This window comes from Nansenia antarctica (genome assembly GCF_963989245.1).
Source record: "Nansenia antarctica genome assembly, chromosome: 15".
NCBI classification, from domain to species: Eukaryota; Metazoa; Chordata; class Actinopteri; order Argentiniformes; family Microstomatidae; genus Nansenia; species Nansenia antarctica.
The window spans coordinates 8,903,120-8,925,613 of record NC_137685.1 but is presented as its reverse complement, the minus strand read 5'-3'; the positions used below and the strand labels follow the sequence as shown (position 1 = coordinate 8,925,613).

Below are 22,494 nucleotides of genomic sequence, written 5' to 3'. Positions count from 1 at the left end.
AAAGCGTCTGCTAAATGGCAAAATTATTATTAAATTATTAGAACAAAGGGCCATAAATCAGATAGTGAGAGGCAACCACACAGTTTATATATTCTATACCGGATATCTGGTTTCTGTGCCTGTGTGTGAGCCAAAAATATACTACAAGAACACTGCCAATACAGACTCCCTCATTGGAGGAGGCTGGTGGAGGTAGACATCGGAGGACGGGCTCATTGTGACGCACGGAATGGAATGAGGAATGGTGTGTTTGATAGCATTCCTCACTCCTTCCCATGCATTACTGTAAAATGAGCCTGTCCTCCGATTTACACCTCCACCAGCCTCCCCTGTTCCCCATTGATTGTCATTTCCACCTACAATCATTGACAAGATGTGCTAAATCTTCTATCTTCTAAATCTGATGAATCTAAATCTTAAGATGTTCTGACAGGCGTACTGATCCTAGTGTGTCCATTATAGTCAAAGAATTGTCCTATGTCTTAAGAATGTTCGGTAGCATTATACATCGTGGACCCTAGTACAATGTACCTGATCTTTAGAACCGAAGACCAAATGATCTGGTTGTAAATGAGTCACCTTATGTGACCGTACAATGACTGTGCCTACTTAACTCACCAACTCCCAAAGAGATCCGGAAAACACTCACCACCTAGAGCGTCAAGTATTTTACATGCGGTTTACCTAGCAACAACACTTTGATGAAAAATGAATCATCATTAAAATCCTAAGTAAAATAAAATCACCCTTGGCACTCTGAAACACTCTGACCATTTAGAGACTTTATTCCCCCTGGGCACATAATGAGTTACCTCAAAGAGTACTCCGTGTCCCAGACCAGAACAATGTACTCATACAAGGAGGGGAGGGAGCAACCAGCGGATGATTATTAACACAATGTGAGTGCCCCCTTCCAGCTAGCGCTTCCTGGTTGTATTAGCGCGTTATCGTGACTATGAATAGAGGTGCTCGGAGGGGAGGCATTAGGATGCTTGTCACCGAAGGGACCTTGTCTCTGCGTGACACACACACAGCTGCTCCAGGCCATGGGAACAGATGGACACGGTCAGGGGAATCCTGCGAGCTGTCAGAGTCTTGGGCCTCTTAACAAGACTCTGACACCGGGACCTTTAACATGTAAACAGATCGTGCGTCGTGTGTCACAGGCTAGAGAAATGTTGTCGTGTTGTGGGGAATGACCCGTGTTGTAGAGGTGGGATTGTTCGAAAGAGGGTTCTGGTTCATTTAACCTCGTCGGGTTTATGCTTGTGTTAAACGTTAAACTCCATGCCCTATTTGACGCCTAATTTCCCGCCTAAAAACCAGACCCAGACAAAACGGCTTCTAACATTAGAAATAATGTCATCCTATTATGATGATCAGACACAAAAGCAGGATCCGTGCAGAATAATCGGGCCCAATTATGGGCCTGTGCAGCTTAAGAGGTTAAACGTTGTGAGGGATTGAGGGACAATGGGATTGTTTTGTTGAGCTGTCAGAAATACACAACGATGTCCATCATTTGACACCTCTGATAAAAAAAAAGTATTTGTCCTCAACTTCCAAGGAGGAAAATGTGAATATTTTTCAGAGAGTGGCGCTGTAAAAAGAGAGGGAGTAAAATTTGATGCCAGCCTTGGCCATCAAACCCCTCTTTAAATTGAATAAGGAGCACATAAAAGGTGATTTTTCACCCTGTGTTGACCTCAGCCGGTGCACAGCTACCAACAGGACGTCTAAAAATAAACGAGCGCCATCTGAGACTTGACAGGCCGCCGCCTCCTCCTGCTGTATGTTGAGAAATGACTGGCAGAAATCCGACTGGCTGCAAAATCCATACATGTGAAAGGAAATATTTGTTATTCCTCAAGATTGATTCGTCTCTCAGGGGAGCAATACAGTAAAGCTTGATGTTTCTGTCAAAACACTCCCAACACTACACTCCCAATAAATAAAAACACAAACTGGAAATCATTTCTGAATACGGTGCACTCAGTTTGATCTCACAAAGGCCACATGAGCGATTTCTTCTCGTTCGATCAATGTCACACTCGGACAAATTGAAGTCTTTCGTTTTAGTTTGTTTCCACACCAAAAATAATATAATAGTACAAAGTAATGTCAAGGCAAAACGACAATGTGGGCTGATAAAAGTACCTCATGTTTATCCAAAACATTCACAAAACATCAGTCATCTTCCAGCACAAAGAATGTAGAATGTACTGTGACAGACCTGTTAGACTTCATATCAGTTTGATAAACTTGTGAAGAGTCAATGACAAGAAATGTCATTTAAAAAAAAGAAAAATGCTGCATCAGTGTATTTTGTTTAAGTGTTTAGAAACTTTCCCACTTTAGGGATGGTGGAGGAATGCCAATTAAGGCCTTCGTGATGAAAAGGACTTGATAAGCAGGTATTTACGAGAAATTGATTTGCTTGGAGTCCTGTCTGTGCACTGCAGAAACACTGATTCCATCTAATCGCCCCCCGTCCCCCCCCGTACACCTCCTGCGGAGAGGAGTGTTTGACATGCTGTGGTCTCGCAGCTTACTCAGCCAAACACAAATTACCGATCGCATCTCTAATCAGTAGGCAACACTCCCCGCACTTCCCACTTATTAATCTACACTTTAACGGAGATATGAATTCATCTGACTCCTCTAGATCCAATGGATTGTAGGCAGAACAACATTTCTTAGGTAAACAATTAGCAAACTAGGCTCTCTCTAGACAACACATTTAAATATGAGGCAGGAACAACACGTTGTTGCAAATTGTTTTCACCTAATGGGGTGTGTCTAAGAGGACAAGATAAACAGGGTGTTTGGGACTCCAGCTGTGTGGAATTTGGGCTGAAGATAGAAAGCCCCCCAAAAAAGTCAAACCAGATTAGGCCTTTCCTAACTTGATCAAAGTCCACTAAATATCATAGAATGAATGTTTCCTCTTTTCATGGTGGCTATTTAATGACAACATGCAGGGTTATGGTTAGATTTAGGTTGGGAACAAACTACAGCCTGACTTCTGTAGGACAGGGATGGATGAATGAATGAATGTATGTATGAATGAATGAATGAATGAATGAATGAATGAATGAATGCATGAATGAATGAATGTATGTATGAATGAATGAATGAATGAATGAATGAATGAATGAATGAATGAATCGTTTAATGACCAGGATAACCTGGGATAACAGAGGGATAGGGAGGGAGGAGGGGAGGAGAGGATAGGGGGCGGGGGGGGGGGGGGGGGATAGTGGAGTAGGAGGAGTGGAGAAGAGAGATGATAGAAGGAGGAGGGGGAGGAAATAGGAAGAGAGGAGGAGAGCTGAGAGGAGAGCAGAGAGAATACATGAAAGAGGGGATATAAGAGAGGCGAGAGGAGGAGGAGAAAGAGGAGGGGAGAGCTGTTGTGTTACATTATGCATTAGCCCCTTCATAAAAGTCATCATCAATCTGCCACCCTAGCTTATGAGCCCTTCATCAGTGCAGTGACAGTGCATATTAGCCATTGTACGATAAGCGTGCACCGGGGCTGTGATTGAGTGAAGGGAGAAATAGTTATTTTACCATTACTGCTAAGTTAGTAGACAGCTAAAAAATGCAATATGTGCCCTATCTTCATGTGATAAAAAATAAAAAAAATCCAATGTTTGAATTTCTCACACAATGATATTACAAGCTCAATCAGACGTCATGTCTCATTCCACGACCATCTCCCTCCTGCATCTGCTTCCAGATCAACGGACGGATTAAGAAAATACATTTAAAAAGACGTAAAGGGAGGAGCCAAACCAAATAGTGGGGTATCATGAATAGTCGTGCAGGCTGCAGAGAGAGCAGAACCAAAATAGCTGATAAGATCAGAATGTGAACGTGTGTGTGACTTGAATACAGATAAGCAGAAGAGGTGCTTTTCCTTTCTGCAGATTCTACAGCCAACTCAGACGAGAACTTTTTTAATTGAACTCGATTCCGGTGGGGATCCGACGGAGACTATAAATGTGTGGGAAGCAGGTAATTCATTATATGCAGTAGATTAAAACAGGTGTGGCATGTGGAAAGGGAATATCTCCCTGCAAAACGACACGCCGGAACTTTAAAGTGTCACAAGAGGAAGAAGAATGGCTGTTTATTGTCCTTCTTTGATTCACGAGAACTTCACAACAACACCGTGGGTTAGGGTTAGTGATGGGCACACTCCACATCCCAGTAACAGCTCCAATTATTGTTCCTCTAGTTGGGATGGATGTGTCCCTGAGACCTCTGCTTATCCCCAAGCTGTAGTGGGTACCATGGCCTGGCTGGACAGAGAGGAGAGAAGAGGGGAGGAAGAGAAGGGAGGAGAGTAGAGGAGGAGAATAGAGGAGGAGAATAGAGTAAGAGAGGAGAGTAGAGGAGGAGAGAGGAGAGGAGAGGAAAGGGGAGGAGAGGAGAGGAGAGGGGAGGGGAGGAAGAGAGGGGAGGACGAGAGGATGGGAGGGAAGGAGGAGAAGGGAGGTGGAGAGGAGAGGAGAGGGGAGGGGGAGAGGAGAGGAGAGGGGGGGGGGAGAGGTGGACAAGGCAGCTCAACCTGGTATGGGATTCTATTCATTAGCCTCAAACGTTGGTAGGAGGTTTCCTCTGCCGCGCCCTGAGACACCTGATGGTTCATTATGATGTTGGAGGGCTTGATGCAACAAATCAATTTAGCTGGGTTTCCATGGAGGGGACAATGACAGTGAATGACTATGATGGATTATTCAGGCAGGAAGGCGCGAGCACACACACACACACACACACACACACACACACCCACACACACACACACACACACACACACAGACTATCCTATTATATCGATTGTTGTCAAGTGAGATGTTAAGTTGACAACATAGGCGTTGGTGCGTTGATGAATGATTACAACACATACTGGGAAATGTACTATCAAGTCTACTGTAGTCCCAACATATGATATATATCATATAACATTCAGTTAAATGACAATACAATCTGTAGTCCTCCCTAAGAAAATATAATATGATATCATGTATAATGTAGAGTGTCCAAATAACGTACTCATGTTTAGTATTTGGTTGGCATGCAATAACTGCCTGAAGTCTGCGATCCGTTGACCCCACCAGACGCTGGGCATCTCCTCTGGTGATGCCAGGCCTGTACTGCAGCCATTTTCAGTTGTTGTTCCTTTTGAGGTCGTTTATCTCAAATGTTATCTTCAGAAAATTAAATGCATGTTCAATTGGATTTAAATCTGAAGATTGACTTGGCCAGTCAAGAACGCCTTTTGGCCCTGATTGTTGCTATGCCAGTATTTAGGGGGCATTAGTGGTCTAATGATTGCAAGGTCGGTGGTTCGATCCCCGGCTGGCCACGTGTCGAGGTGTCCTTGGGCAAGACACTGAACCCCAAATTGCTCCCAATGAGCGGGCCGGCGCCTTGCATGGTACTTTGCTGCCATTGGTGTGTGACTGTATGTGTGAATGGGTGAGAGGCCATTGTAAAGCGCTTTGGAATAAGGCGCTATATACGTAAGTGCAGTCCATTTTCCATTGTCCTAATGTATGATGAAGCGCCTTCCAATGAATTTGGAGGCATTTGGAATGGTCTTTTATTGTCATTGATATAGTACAGGTACCATACAACAACATTTGGGAGGGGGGGCTCCCCTGGTGCTAGGAAAAAAACTAAAAACAAGAAGGGAAAAGAGCTGGTTTACATAAATAAAGGCTATGTACACTATCCACTATACTATACTATACAAATAAAACACTGTGCTGTACTCTATGCTATGCTATACCTATTCTAACATTTCCTATCTCTGAACCTTTTGTACCCGAGGGTTGTCATATTGCACATAGTGTTATTGTACATTCATTTAAAGTGTCGCAGGTTGCAGGTTTGAAATGTTCACAGCGGTGTTTCAGTATTGCACTTGATTACAATCTAGTAGCTGCCATCAAATTGTCTAGATTGTCCAGGGCCTAGAACCTAGGTCTTTGCTGTGTTCAGGGCCTGAATGGCCCTGGGGTAGAAGCTGAGCTTCAGTCTATTTGTCCTTGCGAACATGGTCCTGAACCGCCTGTCCGAGGGCAGCCAAGCAAAGTGTTCGGTGATCTTCTGGGCTGTTCTCACGACTCTCTGTAGCGCATTCCTCTCTGCATTGTAAACAAGCAGACACAATGTTTCTCTACACTTCAGAATACATTCTGCTGGTGCCGTCTGGAGAGTGTTCCTGACAGGGGAGGCTGGTTCATTAGGGGCAATTGGACAATGCCCCACCAAAGGGAGAAGAGAGAGATTTTTTTCCTAGACAGTGTTGCTTCTGAATATCATAGTCCAATCAGCTAGTGTTCTGTGGAGTATAGTCCAATCAGCTAGTGTTCTGTGGAGTATATCATAGTCCAATCAGCTAGTGTTCTGTGGAGTATGTTCCAATCAGCTTCAAGTCCCGCCCCTTTCAGGGCAACTTTCAATCTACTCGAAATTGCACTAGGCTGTTCTCGTAGACTTGCATGTAAAATCTATTTTGGTAACTTCAGGCCATTCGGTCATTTGTCTATGGGGTTTTGGGACATGCACAAAGAATCGTACGTGCTTACGTCATGTCATACGGCCGGCGTAGCTTTCAGATCACGTTCGTTCACCTGCTTCACCATGGCTATGGCGGCTAGTAATGTTTGCTTCGTGTTTTTATTTGTTTTGTTCGTTTTGTGTTTTGTGTAATATGTCTATTGGCAACATTCTACTGCTGGTCTTAATTATCAGCGACCGTCTCCGCTGCCGTGCGACCAACACGCAGGGGGAATATGGAACTATACAGCAAATCACACAGCAAACCACTACCGGACTTTGTAAACAAATTGAACAAATGGATTAGAAGGAGGCATCTTTTGTTCCCAACTTGATGATATTGCAACTGGACCTATTACCGAAGTCAAACTTGTGTAAGTAAGTGAATCATCTGTCCTTCAGTCATGATAGGAAAACCAAATCGATGCTGGGAGAAGGAATGGCAGACTGTATTCTGATTGTATCTTCTATGCTCTTTGTATGTTTCTATGCTCTTTGTATGTTTCTATGCTCTTTGTATGTGTCTTGGTGTAGGAGAAACGTAGGACCACGTTGGAAACAAGTGTTTCGGTACACGTTGACGTGTAGAAACTGTAGAGAGAAAATTGTAGAAATTGTAGAGAAAACTGGGGGGGTAGAGGTGATGAAGAGGTCTGTACAGGGGGGGTAGAGGGGATGGAGAGGTCTGTACAGGGGGGTAGAGGGGATGAAGAGGTCTGTACAGGGGGGTAGAGGGGATGAAGAGGTCTGTACAGGGGGGTAGAGGGGATGAAGAGGTCTGTACAGGGGATGAAGAGGTCTGTACAGAGGGGTAGAGGGGATGAAGAGGTCTGTACAGAGGGGTAGAGGGGATGAAGAGGTCTGTACAGGGGGGTAGAGGGGATGAAGAGGTCTGTACAGGGGGGTAGAGGGTATGAAGAGGTCTGTACAGGGGGGTAGAGGGGATGAAGAGGTCTGTACAGGGGGGGTAGAGGGGATGAAGAGGTCTGTACAGGGGGGTAGAGGGGATGAAGAGGTCTGTACAGGGGGGGTAGAGGGGATGAAGAGGTCTGTACAGGGGGGTAGAGGGGATGAAGAGGTCTGTACAGGGGATGAAGAGGTCTGTACAGAGGGGTAGAGGGGATGAAGAGGTCTGTACAGAGGGGTAGAGGGGATGAAGAGGTCTGTACAGGGGGGTAGAGGGGATGAAGAGGTCTGTACAGGGGGGTAGAGGGTATGAAGAGGTCTGTACAGGGGGGTAGAGGGTATGAAGAGGTCTGTACAGGGGGGTAGAGGGGATGAAGAGGTCTGTAGAGGAGGGTAGAGGGGATGGAGAGGTCTGTAGAGGAGGGTAGAGGGGATGGAGAGGTCTGTACAGGGGGGGTAGAGGGGATGAAGAGGTCTGTAGAGGGGATGAAGAGGTCTGTAGAGGAGGGTAGAGGGGATAAAGAGGTCTGTAGAGGAGGGTAGAGGGGATGAAGAGGTCTGTACAGGGGGTAGAGGGGATGGAGAGGTCTGTACAGGGGGTAGAGGGGATGGAGAGGTCTGTACAGGGGGGTAGAGGGGATGGAGAGGTCTGTAGAGGTGGGTAGAGGGGATGGAGAGGTCTGTAGAGGGGATGAAGAGGTCTGTAGAGGTGGGTAGAGGGGATGAAAAGGTCTGTACAGGGGGGTAGAGGGGATGAAGAGGTCTGTACAGGGGGGTAGAGGGGATGGCGAGGTCTGTACAGGGGGGTAGAGCTATTCTCATGCTAAAATTGACTGTAAATCCAGATTTTAAAGTTGATATTCTTCCCCGTGGAGCATGCCCCCATAACCTGTGCCCCACCCAAACATTTTAGCACCAGCCGCCACTGGTTCCTGATCTGTTGTTTTAGGCTTTTTCTTAATCACGGTAAGCATTCTTCAGTCATTCATTGTAGAAGTCTTCCTTTGCCTACCAGCCTGTTTGCAATTGCTGAGGTCACCAGTGCTTTCTGTCTTTTGTAGTGAGGTTACAAACTGCTGATTCTGGTAAGTGTAACGTTTTGGCTACATTTCTGATATTTCAGCTTCTGTGACTATCATTGACATCTCTTCGGTCCTCATGTTGACAGACACAGATAGCAGAGTCCAAAGGCAAATGCAAAGTCTAGAATCAATACAATTCACAGCCGTCTTATGCTGCACAAACTCTCTGCAAAAAGTCCTACCTGGTCAGGAAGACGACCCACATAATAATCAACCCTGGCCACATCAGATAATCTGATAATCTCCTTACCTCCGAAGGTGGGGTGGGAACAGCGTGATTCTGAGTTATGGGTACGTGCACTAGCAAAAAGATGACAATTGCACTACTTGGGAGTCAAAATCATCCCAGTTCATCTAGATACAGAGCAAATCCAATCAATCAAGTAGTGTGTTTGTACACCGCCACTAACTCCCAGGTAGCTAAAGAGGAAATGGTCTAATTATCCTTAATTAATGAACCGGAGACACAAGCTTAAATGTGTTTTCCCTAACAATTGATGATAGCACCTTACTTTTAAGGATTCCACTAATGAACCAATCCTTCCAATGCAGCTATACGTCCGGTTGTGCTGTTCTTCTGTTCAATTATATAGATCTGTTTGCGCTGTGTACGACTTTACGGGCACGAGGACGAGTACGAGTAAAGTACGACTTTAGTGCGAGTTTTCGGATCCAATGAGAAGTCTCAAGTCACCAGAGTTTTAGAATCCAAAGCCAATAATTACAATTATTTCTTAATCTAATTATATTCAGTTTCTTTATTTAATAACACTGTGCACTGTGTATTGGTAAACCAACCAACGGTGAAATGGATTGGTAAATAGCCTAGGTGTCGCTCTGAGCCTTGTCATGTATATTATTGGAAATAAAAGCAATTAATGTATTGCTTTGCTGTGGGGAGATGAATACTATACTGTCGTGCATACTAATCCTCGAAGCAGATTAACCAGAACAAGGATTTAAAGACTCCCTCGTTGAACTTATTATTCTATTATGTGAACGAACCGCTCTTGCAGTCTAATAAACAGTGATAGATGGGTAAGCATCAGTGATGAACGCTGTAACCTGTTTTTTCTTTCTACAGCTGCCGTTAGTGAAGCCTCTGCAAAACCGATCACTTTGACACTCCTGGCACCAGAATTCCTCCAACAGTGACCAGGACATCCAGTATTTCCCACGATGACCATCAACCCACTCAGTGAACGACAGCCCCGACTCAACGACCTATATGAAGCATGAGGTCTTTAAAGTTAATTTTCTGTGAGCAGATGAGTCAATTAAAATCTGTTTGGCCCAGCCCCCTACGGAGAGGATTATAAACACGAGGTAAATCAACGGAGTGATCATCTCCCATCGCTGATAACGGCACACAGCATTAGAGAAGCCACGAGGGAGGGAGAGGAAGGATGAAGGGAGGGAGGAGGACGAGGAGGAGGTCTGACATTAGCGCCTTCCTTTCCTTGTCTCCTCTCGTTACCGCTGATAGGTGAAAGGGCTGGATAGGTCTTCCCTGCATCGCCGAGACCTGTCACACCCAATCAAATCAGTGGCAGTGGATAGAGGGACTCAGGGAAAGGAAGACAGCTCAAACTTAGAAAGACACAACCAATGAGGTAGGGGTGGCGGTAGTAGCCTAATTGCTCCGGGGTGCACTGACTATGGTTGACCCTGTGCCGCCCTAGAGCAACAAAAATGATGTTGCAGTACTCTGTAGTGCAATGACAAAAAGGTTGAATCTAATCTAATCATCTGTAATGAGTCATGTCTGCTGAACTAACGTACGGTTTGTAGTGACAGTACCTCAGAAATCATGGGACCGTTACAGAACTATGCGACACAGCTAAGTCATCAGGTCCCTGTGGTGCGGTAAACTAAGCGTGCAGTCATAGGTCACTGAACCATCTCTGTTATACAAAGGTGCCATTGTCTGCCAATCTCCCACCAGCGGTATGATGCTAAACACAATCCGAATGTGTGTGAAACTGAATTACTTTACAATAGGAAGTACCTCAGCTGAAACTAGTGGCTGGTGGTTAGCCTACCCGTTAACCAGGGGAGGCTAGCAGTGGTAGAAACAGAGAGAGGGGCTCATTGCAGGGCTCTCAAGTCTCACGCATTGGGCGTGAGACACACGCGGCGTGTGAGCGTGTGAACGGGTTGAAATGCGTGTGTCTCACGCCCAATGCGTGAGACTTGAGAGCCCTGTCATTGTAATGCATGGAACGGAATCAGGAACGGTGTCAAATAGTTTGAGACCGTTCCTCATTCCGTTCCATTGCATCACGACGAGCCTCGTCCTCCGATGTCTACCTCGGCCAGCCTCCCCCTCTCTGTGAACAGAGAAGCGAATGATCAAGGCGGCAGCGACCTCTGACAGCCTCCCTTTGTTCTTTTGATACTGAGGAGAGAAAAGCAGTGTCCAATTAGAGCTACTCCGTCATGGCGGCCAATCAGAAGGCTTCAAATTGGATTCGGGCTTTGAGTCTCATCCAGCAGTGACATGATCACTTTAAGTGAGCCGTCCAGAACAGCATGCGGTACTTGATATGCCTTAGACTCTGAGATTACTTCATTACGGGCCTGCTCTGAAATTGCTCAAACTTATTCTTCTTTTCATTCCTGTGGACACAGGGCTTAGAAAACCGCTATAATAAGTTCAATATGGAAATGAACGGGAAGAGGCATAATTGCGGGGGTCTGCTGAAGAACGAGAGCGCCATCTATCGGTGGTGTGGTGTATGTCTGCAGTGTGTGTCGTGATCCGAGCCTCGACTCTGTTCAGTGTCATGTTTATGGTAATCTATATCAGAGCTTAGATGATACTGTATGTTATTACATATTTGGTTAGTAATCTTTCCCTTTAGGGAGCATACAACAGCATTGAGCTCATGACTTTAAATGGTTGATATTCTTGTTGAAGTATAATCTGTTATTCTGTGTTTTGAAAACGATACATCTTTTTAAAATTATGAATATTAATTATTATTATACCTTTATTCATGCTTAATTCATGAGGTCCTACTGAGACAGAGACCGAGACCTTTGTCTAACTAGCCACAGTGACATTGGAGGAAGATCGTCAAGTGTTGAAAGTTCAATGCTGCTAGTAGGTATCTCTCTCTGCCTCTCTCTGGTCCATGGGGGTGTCCGTCTCACTTATTCAGCGGACCGATATTCATCAGACTCAATTCCGACATGTGGAAATACTCTCCATTGGCCCGGGGCCAGAGGAAGTTCAATATCAATATCAACAGCCCAGCGATCGGTTATCGCTCAGAACATTGACTGCAGTTTTCCTACATGTTCATCTGCCCCCTCGTCTTCTGCAGACACGCGGTATTCTGCATCCAAGCCGTCTCCAGCATGCAGATGGGTGGAGGAGATGATGCTGTGTGTCTTCCTCCTGGCCACAGGGGGGACAGCACCAGGCCTCCTTCAGGCTGTTTGCAGAGTCTCTCTCCCTGGTCTGATCTCGGGTCTGTGTTGATGGGCTAAACGGGGAAGGGAATTGCGACCTGGAGGCAATCCAGCCCTGGCACGGCAAAGCAGGACACATCAGCAGATTTCTTCTTTCTTTTTTCTCTCTCTCTCTCTCTCTCTCTCTCTCTCTCTCTCTCTCTCTCTCTCTCTCTCTCTCTCTCTCTCTTTCTCTTGCCCCCCTCTCTCTCTCCATCTCTCTAGCCTGTCTCTCCACCTCTCTAACCCCCCCTTCTCTCTCTCTCTCTCTTTCTCTTGCTCCCCTCTCTCTCTCTCCATCTCTCTAGTCTGTCTCTCCATCTCTCTAACCCCCCCTCACTCTCTCTCTCTCTTTCTCTTGCCCCCCCCCCTCTCTCTCTCTCTCTCTCTCCATCTCTCTAGCCTGTCTCTCCATCTCTCTAACCCCCCCCCCTCTCTCTCTCTCTCTTCCCCTCCTCCCTCACTCCCCCCCTTGGTCTCCAGAAGTTCTCAAACTTTGTTGCCACTCTTTCTCTTCTGTGATCTATGGTGGAATGAGTAAGTAATTGCTCTCCAGGCTGCTCTCCCGTGCCCCTGTGGTCCTGCAGATACCCGTGCCCCTGTGGCCCTGCAGCTGGGGATGAGGGGGAGCAGCACTCAGCATCACTGTCTCCTCCAGTCTCATCTCTCACTCTGAAACACACAGGCTGCACCGGCTGCCTTAACACATTCAGTGCTGAGGGGCGAATAAAGTCGCCAAATGGTCAACATTCTAGAGTGCCACGGGTGACTTAATTCACCAAAACTTCTTAAATGACGATGCAAATCATTTTGTAGCCAATCAAAGTGTTGTTGCTAGGTAAATACCGCATAGAACACATTCAGTGCTGAGGGCGAATAAAGTCGCCAAACGGTCAACATTCTAGAGTGCCACGGGTGACTTAATTCACCGAAACTTCTTAAATGACGACGCTTCATTTTGGAGCCAATCAACGTGTTGTTGCTAGGTAAATACCGCATAGAACACTTGGCACTCCATGTGGGAGTTTTTGGATTTGGTAACTCAACAGTTAGTGGGTTAAAGGAACATCCCAAGGGTGGAGGCTGGGGTGATGGGTGGAGGCTGTGGCGGGGGGTGGAGCAACCAAGTATAACATATTTTAAAAATATTTTAACCATTTAGCAGACGCTTTTATCCAAAGCGATTTACAATTAGAGATTACAGGGACAGTCTCACGGGTAACTTAGGGCTAAGTGCCTTACTCAAGGGCACACTCGTTGTGGTGTACACAGGTGAGATTTGAACTCATGACCTTTTAATCACCAGTCCAACTCACTATCTACTAGGCCACCACTACCCCGTCACACTGTTTAACCATGGTGTTACTGTTTAACCATGGTGTTACTGTTTAACCATGGTGGAGTGTTACTGTTTAACCATGGTGGAGTGTTGCATACCTCCTCTGCTTTTAAGCCTTGCCCCTGAACAAGTGATGTTTTTGCATACGTGATAATCAGCTGTGCATCACCCGCACCGATCGACTTAAAGTGTCCCGTCTGAACTAACGCAGGCATCATCCACCTACTTCAAACAGACGACTGAACAGAGCTGTTGTCTTCAGTGTCGACCAACCGGGCAAGTAGCCTCACAAGAGATGCAGAAATGCAAAAGCTCCCGTCCATTTCAGCTTGGAGAAGATTCAAAAAATAAACGTGTTAGGGAATCGTATGCAACAACACCTGCTCAAATGGGGATAAATAATGATCATTCATGTCATCAATTAGAAAGCAATATATTCCAGCTCTAACAGATGCTGCCGAACAAACAGCTAATGTCATTCTCAAAGCTATTTGCATTTATTATTCACAAGCAATCAGTGAATATGAGGCATCATCACACACTATCAGTCAGTATGGGGAATGTCATACTGAAGCTAATCAAAAACAGGCTCAATTAGACTAAACCATCTCAACCGTGCGCGTGTGTCTCTTTGTGCGTGTGCACGTGGGCCCAGAGAAGCCATTTGTTATATGAAAATTGTATTTTCCTTTAGTGATGAGCGTCTTACACTACAAACAAGCATTGATATTGACTCATTCCTGCATGATTGGTCTGCCCTGAGGAGGAGTTAGATTGTTCTGGAAAATATCTGCATATCAATTAATTTCTCGACTAACAATCAGTGCTGTTGGTTCGGCATAGAGTCAGAAACAACTGCTCAGAATATCAAACACACACTCAGTTGCTATACCCCGTAAAAAGACCTCACCATCCTTGTGATCTTTTTATAGGGCTAGATCAGCTTTGAAATGTAAATAGTACATTTAGTAAATAGTAAAACAAAATTAGAAAATAGAATTGAAGATCTATCCGATAGCATTGCTTGCCCCACTGACCCAACCCCCTCCTAATTGGGGGACATGAAAAGAAAATCTTAATTATGAGTATGAGTATAATATTATTATTTATGTATTATTCATAATTGTGATCCTTCTTTAGAACATTTTATACAGTGAACAGCGGGGGGATTTGCAACGTTTAAATTGGGGTCAGCTGACCCTACTTAGAGCCCCTGGGGTTTGATCAAGCTCTAACCGTCTCCCCATAGTAGCCAACGGACCCACAGGTGGATCCGAAGTGATATAAAGAGCTTACCTCGATCAATTCTCTTCATCGATATCACATTTTTTTCACAACTTTGCATGCTATACGATGCCACCATTTTTTTTCCAGAGACGGTAAACACGGCCGAAGTCACATCCAGTTTTCTCCAACTGGAGAATGTGTCATGTCCGGTTTCAACGCCGAATTTCCATACCATTGGTCGGCCAACCCAAAAAAATCCCCCCCCCCCCAAAATAAATAAATTAAAAAAATCTAATACATGAGAAAGGTCAAAGGTCAAAGATGGTGCCAAAATATCTCCAAATGGCCTAAACATATAGGTGTCCGCCTAAACATACCTGTACTAAAACAGGTACAAAGTTGCATTTGCTCACATTACTAGCATCGACTTTGGCACAAGTACTAATAAGACCCTGGAGTACTGATTCCTAGATGATTTGGGCTTGGTTATCAGGTTTCCAAGGTGATATTCACTGTAAAAGCTGTTGTTTTTTTAGGCGGAGACTGAATTTGAGATGTTTTATAATGTTCTAGCTCTATTTACTCTGACACAGTAACATAGATGTTGATTCTGACACTTCTACAGCCACCCCACAGGTGTTAGCTTTCATTTGATAACAAGATCATGATGAAGGCCCTTGTGATTGTGGAGATATTCTATATTCACTGTGGGCATGTCATTTCGAGCAGAAAACCAGAAAAATGAGGTGGATAAGATCTGGTTTTAATACCATTAGTACACTCCTCTTAGTCCTCTTAGTCCTGTTAGTCCTCTTACACTGAGGCGTCTCCTTTCAGTAACACTGCAGATAAGACCTTCCGTGATCCCCGAGGAATAGCAGCATGAACTCCAGCATGAAGACATCATTAGATAAAGGTTTGACAGCCCCATTGTTTATGAATGATTCATAACCGGGGAGTGGAGAGGTCCAAGGATACCGTCCATCTAGTGAATGTTGAAACGGGGTCTGTCTGTTCCTGTAGGAGGAGAGGGAGGGAACTTTGTGACTTTGCGACGGTTGCTCTTTCGATAGTTTCACGACACCTATTTGGAAAACCAACAGCTGTCCGTATTCCTTAAACAGGTGTCGCTTCATTCCGTGGGAGGCGGTTGGAGGTAGAACACACTTGTTCGAGGCCCTTCTATGCATTCAAATGAGCCCGTCCTACGATTCCTACCTCCACCAGGCTCCTCTGCTTCATTCACCTCTATTGATAATTAGATCTTATTTGATAATCCCCCTGCGGATGATCTGCAGATGCTCAATCTAGCAACAGACTAACTATTAGTATGTATTATTTTGGTCTGCAGAAACAATCCCCCAGAACATAGTCGTTTGTAGATTGGGTTCTGTACAGAAGGACTCTCACAGTGTTTTCCTCCAGGCTTTCCTCTTTTGGTGGAGGGGATCAAAGAGGAACGCCTGGACTTCCAGGAACAGTGCATGCTGGGTGATTCATGAGACAGCAGAGGAAGGCGAGCCTGTCTGCCTCGGAGGAGTCCACTCCCGCTGCTTACTGACGCACGGCCGTCCAGGAACGACATGACCCACCAGATGACTTACCAGGGCTGCGTCTCAATCCTCTCGAGCGGCTTCCTCCCCTCGTTTCCTCTCCTCGTCTCGCCTCCTTCATCTAATCGGCACTAATCTGATCAGACAGGACAGGCCACAGCAAGATGTCCGTCGCTGTCTGGGGATGTGGGTGAAGGAGTGCTGATGGGGGAGAGGGGAGGAGGCTGTTTTAGAGTATTGAGACACACCCACAGGCTCCCCTCATGAATGCTTGCATGATTGAGGTAAAATTCATGACCCAGAAATTATTTACCCATAAATAATAACTGATCTCCCCTGCTGTCTCTTTCTCCATTTTTCATTCCATCCATCATTTAAAAGAACACTGCAGATGGTTTATGTGGGGCTGCTGTGCTCTGCAGTCGACTAGCAGCCTAGAACATAAACAACAGAGAGGAAAATAAGGATTTTAGATTTGAAAGATAAATGCCATGCAGTCGACTCAAAGACGGGGACACTGACCCTGAACTAGATCTGGGAAGAAACCTGTGGAGGACGAAAGCACTGTCACTGTCTGAGTAACCTCACATCCTCTAATCTCTGAGATTCTGATTCGAATCTGTACTATCATCTCAAAGAATTCACGTGATATAATTCCTGGAAGAGGGGGTGGTTACACCTAGGCGAGATCAATATGATGAGATATCAACAGACTTAGTTAGAACTGTGATCTGCATCTCAAAACAACAGCAGCAGCAACAACAAGTCTGCTGTTTCAGCACCTGTGTACTCTCCCCTCTGCCACTCTCCACTAGATTGGTAATTCCTCTAAAGGTCATGGGTACATAAAACACAACACAAAACAAACAGGATAGGACATAGGTTTCTACTTACTCTTTACATTACCTGGGGTTGAGAGAGAGAGAGAGGGAGAGGGAGAGGGAGAGGGAGAGGGAGAGAGAGAGAGAGAGAGGGAGAGAGAGAGATAGAGAGAGAGAGAGAGAGAGAGAGAGAGAGAGAGAGGGAGAGGGAGAGGGAGAGAGACAGAGAGAGAGAGAGAGAGATAGATAGATGTGTGTGAAGTCTATTAGAGAGAAAGGTAGACCACTACATCATTCTACTTCAGGTAGAAATCCCCAATCTCTCTCCTGCCCCCTGGAGTGGCCAGACTGAGACACGAGCGTTTTAACTCTGCTTTCAACATGTTTAAAATATAGTCTTTATTTCAATAGTTCCGCAAAGCACGTCTTCTAGACTGCATTACTAGAAAATGTATGCAAGGCAAGATAAGATCAACAGAATGTATTAACAGGTTCCTTTTATTGAGAGTGAAAGTACAGTTTGATCTTAAAAGATCGGCATTGTTAAATTAGTTTAGCATATACAATTATGTATGTCTTTCTACATCGTTGCGTTTTTGCAAGAATGTAAGTGATATATTTTGGGGGGATTACAGCAAGACACACAACAATCCCATAATACTGCACTGCAACCTGAAACATAATTACAGCTTCCTCCTTGCCTGTCAAGGACCGTTACTGCCACCTGTTGGCATAAAGTGGTCATATACACAGAACTCTGTTAAAACTGTCAAAGATCATACAGGTGACTTTATTTCATACAATTATTTGGCCACACATGTTTCTGATTCAGAGGGAATATATTACATTATATACAGTTTATACTTTGTGTTTGTGTTTGTGTACTTTATCACGTCTTGCACTTTGTGTGTTGTGTCACTGGTGACTCCGACACTGTCGTTCCCCCCTCGATCGATTGATTGGCAAATCTGTCTGTCTGTCTGTCTGTCTGTCTGTCTGTCTGTCTATAGATACATACATGGTTAGGCTAGTCCAGTGAGCAGGGTTAGGTTCATTTAGAGAGCAGTCTTAGGTTAGTCTAGAGAGCAGGGTTAGGTTAGTCCAGAGAGCAGGGTTAGGTTAGTATGCAGACAGGAGAGCAACCAATGGTTGGGTATTCACAGCTTATGCAACACACATTGGGAATAAATCCTTAGTTAGTAGTTAGTAGTACACTGTAGATGGTTGTGTGTCCACCATCTAGATGGTTGTGTGTCCACCAGTACACTGTAGATGGTTGTGTGTCCACCGTGGTGTCAGGTGTAGATCCAGAGGTCCATGGGTCATGGGAAGGACAGCAGATTGATTTCATAGCAGCCGTCCACCTGCACAGAGACACAGAGACGTGGAGAACATCACAATGGCTACCAGGGTGAAGAGGCACTCAGACAGACACGACACCAACTGTGATGTATGTGTTTATTTATGTATTTATTTGACGGCAGACTAATGCAATAACATTGATATATGGACATTTCACAAGGCAGACGCATTGCACAGTGTGTGCTAATTGACAGTGTCCATCTCTCAGTAGAATGAAAGATCATTTAGAAGAATCGCTTTGACAGGGACATGAGCTAATAAACACAATAACACTGACTCACTGCCAAAGAATTTGGCACACTCACCACCTAGAGAGCCGTGTGTTTTATGCTGTGTTTACCTAGTAACAGCACTTTGATCGGCTCCAAATAATGCATCATCATTTATATACCACAAATTTACCCGTGGCACTTTAGAATGGTGACAATGGCGACTTTATGAGTTAACTAAATGGGCACTAAATTAGTTAATGCAAATTCTTGGATGGCTTATTGTGGTTTATTAGCCATTAGAGAACTGTAATGTGTGGAACATGGTTAGATTTCTAATTAGATGCAAATTAACTTGTTAGTGTGGCCTATATGGGTCTCTCCTGTTTTTTTTGGGGGGGTGTCTATGGTTTGGTGTTAGATCATGCTATTTGTATTGTATTTATTGTTTATATTGTTTAGTATTGTTTTTCTTCTGAAGCACTTTGCAACATGGGTCTATGTAAAAGTGCTATACAAATCAATGTCATTGACTGACTGACTGACAACAAGATGATGATGCGTCTGGACTTACGTCAAAGCGGCCGATGGAAGCGTTGGTCTGGTTGGTCTGCATGATCTCTGTCAACGCCCACATCTGCTGAATGCTGGAGGACACTGTGTGAGGGTCCGGGAGGCCCTGGGAACACACAGACCACACACTGCTGGGTTCTGTCTCACCAGACACATCGTGACGTTAGAATTATAAGGTTCTATCTCCTTTTTTTGTCAAAATTGAGTTTTTTACATAATCTGATCCATTAGGTGTTTATTAATGCCTGTGTGGTGTTATTTTTAAAATGTGGACATGTTTTAGTTAGTAATTCATAAAATACAAAGGTTCCATCTCACAAAACATAATGGAATGTAAAAACTTTCACGCTCAATATCTCTGAACTACCCTAAACGAAGATAGAACCTTATAATTCTGAGGTCACGACATCGCTGTGTCATAACCACGTCTCTGAAGCTGACAGGTTGGCTGATTCAAAGATTCTATTCTTAAGATTCTTACTTCCAAATCGGAACGTTCGTCGACGTGTGTGAGGTCAGACAACCAATCGGGAACGTCCGTCTCTGAATCCTGGGCGGGAAGAATGGAAATTAATGAATAGGAGTCATGGGGGTTCAAGTTACTTGAAAAAATACTTAAATCAATTAACTTACTATCCTCTAACCCTAACCTTTACCCTAACCCTAACATCAACCCAAAATATAGCCTTAACCCTAGCCCTAAACTTATCTCTTAACCTAACCTAAAATATAACCCTAACCTTAACTCTACCCTCGACTCTAACCCAAAACAAGCTGCTGCATGTCAGCAGAGTAACAGTTATATACAGAGATAGTTTGTTGATAGTTTGAGCAACAGTAGATCATCTATAAGAGACCATCCAAATAAAGTGTGACCAACAAAACAAAACTGAATGTATTGATATATGAGACCCCCCCCTTACTCAGTGACTCACCTCTTTCACAAAAGGGTGAATCTTGATGTCCTCGATGCTGAAGTTCAGCCAAGCTGACGAAGGCTGTCGCAGGATGAGTCTGACAGATGTCACGTCATCTGGCTCCACCAGCATCTAGCAGACACACCAGAAACAACCATGGGGGCTAAATACCGCCTGCGTAGATCTTTCACATGAGATTAAATTCTTCTTATAAAGAGCTGGCTAACTTCCAAAATGAGCTTTGAGCAAAAAAAAGATAAACCTGAGTCACGCTCAGATTGGATTCATGTGAATTTTATCTGCAGCTTATGGCAGAGTATGCATGAAAGTGGCATATGCTTATCTGGCATTGAGCAACACCACAATGTAGTGGACTGTACTGTAGACATGTATGTGCTTCAGCCAATCCCTACAACGATTGTTGTTATGCCATGCAAACATTGTGATAGGAGTAGGAGTCTTTTAATGTTATTTATCCCCCTCGTATATAGTGCTGCTTGAAAGTATGTCAACCCCTTGTGCAATCATAGATTCTTTTAGGTTTTACCATTAAATCTTTATTCAATCAGAACCAGTAATTTTTATCTGACATAACAGGTTTATATTGACTAATTACATATGTTGGTTTAGAGGGAATCATGCGTGTAGTAGGAAAACTAAATTATAAATAAATTAGTGCAGGTGCAAAAATAAGTGAGCCCCAAGTTGCCTTGGTTAAATCAAGTAAGTAGAATCAGGTGGGTAAATAATTGGGTACCAAATGAACCTGTGGAAGGAGAGATCTTTATAATGATGAATGATTTGAATGATTGAGAGATAAGAAACCTGGTCAGTTTTGTGTTATTCTGACCTAAATCCAATTGAGATGCTGTGGCAGGACCTGAAGTGGGCAGTTCATGCCAGACACCCCTCAAACCTCACTCAATTGGCTCACTTCTGTAAGGAGGAGTGGGCAAAACAGATGTCAGAGACTGATTAGTGGATATACGAGACGTTTACTCGTTACTGCTGCTAATGGAGGTGCCACAAGCAATTGACTGAAGAGGTTCACTTATTTTTGCATCTGCACTAATTTCTTTATACATTTCTATATAGTTTTCCTATTAAACGCATGATTCCCTCTAAACCAACATATGGAATTGGTATAAACCTGTTAGGCCTATGTCAGATAAAAAAAGACTTAGGAGGTTCTGATTAATAAAGATGTCATGGTAAAAACTAAAACAATCTATAATTGCACAAGGGGTTCACATACTTTCAAGCAGCACTGTATGTTTCTTTATTGGATAGAGACAGTGGAGAGAGACAGGGAAGTAAAAAGGGTGGGCATGTCAACAGGGCATGGGCCGGACTATTCCATAAATCAATGGCTATCAATTGCCCCTTTAAGCCAGGCTGCTGCACCCCTGCATGCTGCTGACCTGCTGTCTGTGTATGGAGATGTAGTCCTGGGACCCCCCCTCTGTGTGGGGGTGGGCCATCAAGCAGTGGTTCCGCAGACAGGTGGTCCACTGGGCCGGCCCCTCCTGGTCCGCCGGGCCTCGCCTCAGCAGACGCACCGTCAGGTGGGCAGTGTAGTAGTTCTTAAAGGAGATCTCCTGGATCTACCCAATCAATCAATCAATCAATCAATCAACCAAAGGTATTTGTAGAGCGCTTTTGACATCGACAAAGGTCTCAAAGTGCTTTACAACAAGAACAACACCAAACAATTGAAAATGTAAATACAATACAAACAATATGAACTAAAATACATGTTTGAGAACTAAACTAAATGTTTGTGTACAGTGTGTGGTCATGGTCTTAACTGACATCAAGGCACCGTGGCGGAGGGTAGTGTGGAGGCTTTCTTCCTGTCTGGAATGCACTCATGTGAGGCTGGTGGAGGTAGAAATCGGAGGACGGGGCTCATTGTAATGCATTAACGGAATCAGGAATTGGGTCACGAGTTTGATACCACTACTGCTTCCATTCCACACATTACAACGAGTCCATCCTCCGATTTCTACCTCCAACAGCCTCCCCTGGTCTAGTTCGGAAGCTGTCCACCATTTTTGGACAGATATGAGAACAGCTTTGTTAGGGATCCATTCAAACATATGAAAATGGCTCCTCACTTTGACAGCCTCTCCGGTTGGGAATGTGACATCTATAACTTGGACTCCAGCGCGACACGTGTCTGTTTTAGCGTCTCCAATCTGCAGGGTGACAGGGGGCTTCACCGTGCACGCCAGACCCTCCGCACTCATGTTGCCTCTGTGGAACGGAGATTCAGGGGTAGATGTATATTACAAGGAAACACTGTAGATAGTCTGGTATTTGGGTTGTTAAGAGCACATTTCGAAGCTAACTGATATGGTGCTGCAATAAGTCAGGGGCTGAGTTAGCATGGAGGGGAGCAAAGCAAACAGCACTACAGTAGCTCTATCAATCAACGATCAACATAACAAATCAAACTTTAGGAGAAACTAGGCAA

General features: G+C 44.6%; 1 protein-coding gene across 1 annotated transcript; it reads right to left on the bottom strand.

Annotated features, from left to right (window-relative positions):
- Window positions 1-18,279: 18,279 nt before the first annotated feature.
- nicn1 (nicolin 1) lies at window positions 18,280-22,267 on the bottom strand (the record flags this gene model as incomplete). The annotated part of the gene is made up of 6 exons (XM_080545878.1): window positions 18,280-18,321; window positions 19,103-19,207; window positions 19,583-19,651; window positions 20,037-20,150; window positions 21,440-21,622; window positions 22,136-22,267. 6 exons carry the CDS (start codon window positions 22,265-22,267, stop codon window positions 18,280-18,282), a joined length of 645 nt encoding a protein of 214 aa, XP_080402004.1.
- Window positions 22,268-22,494: the final 227 nt, after the last annotated feature.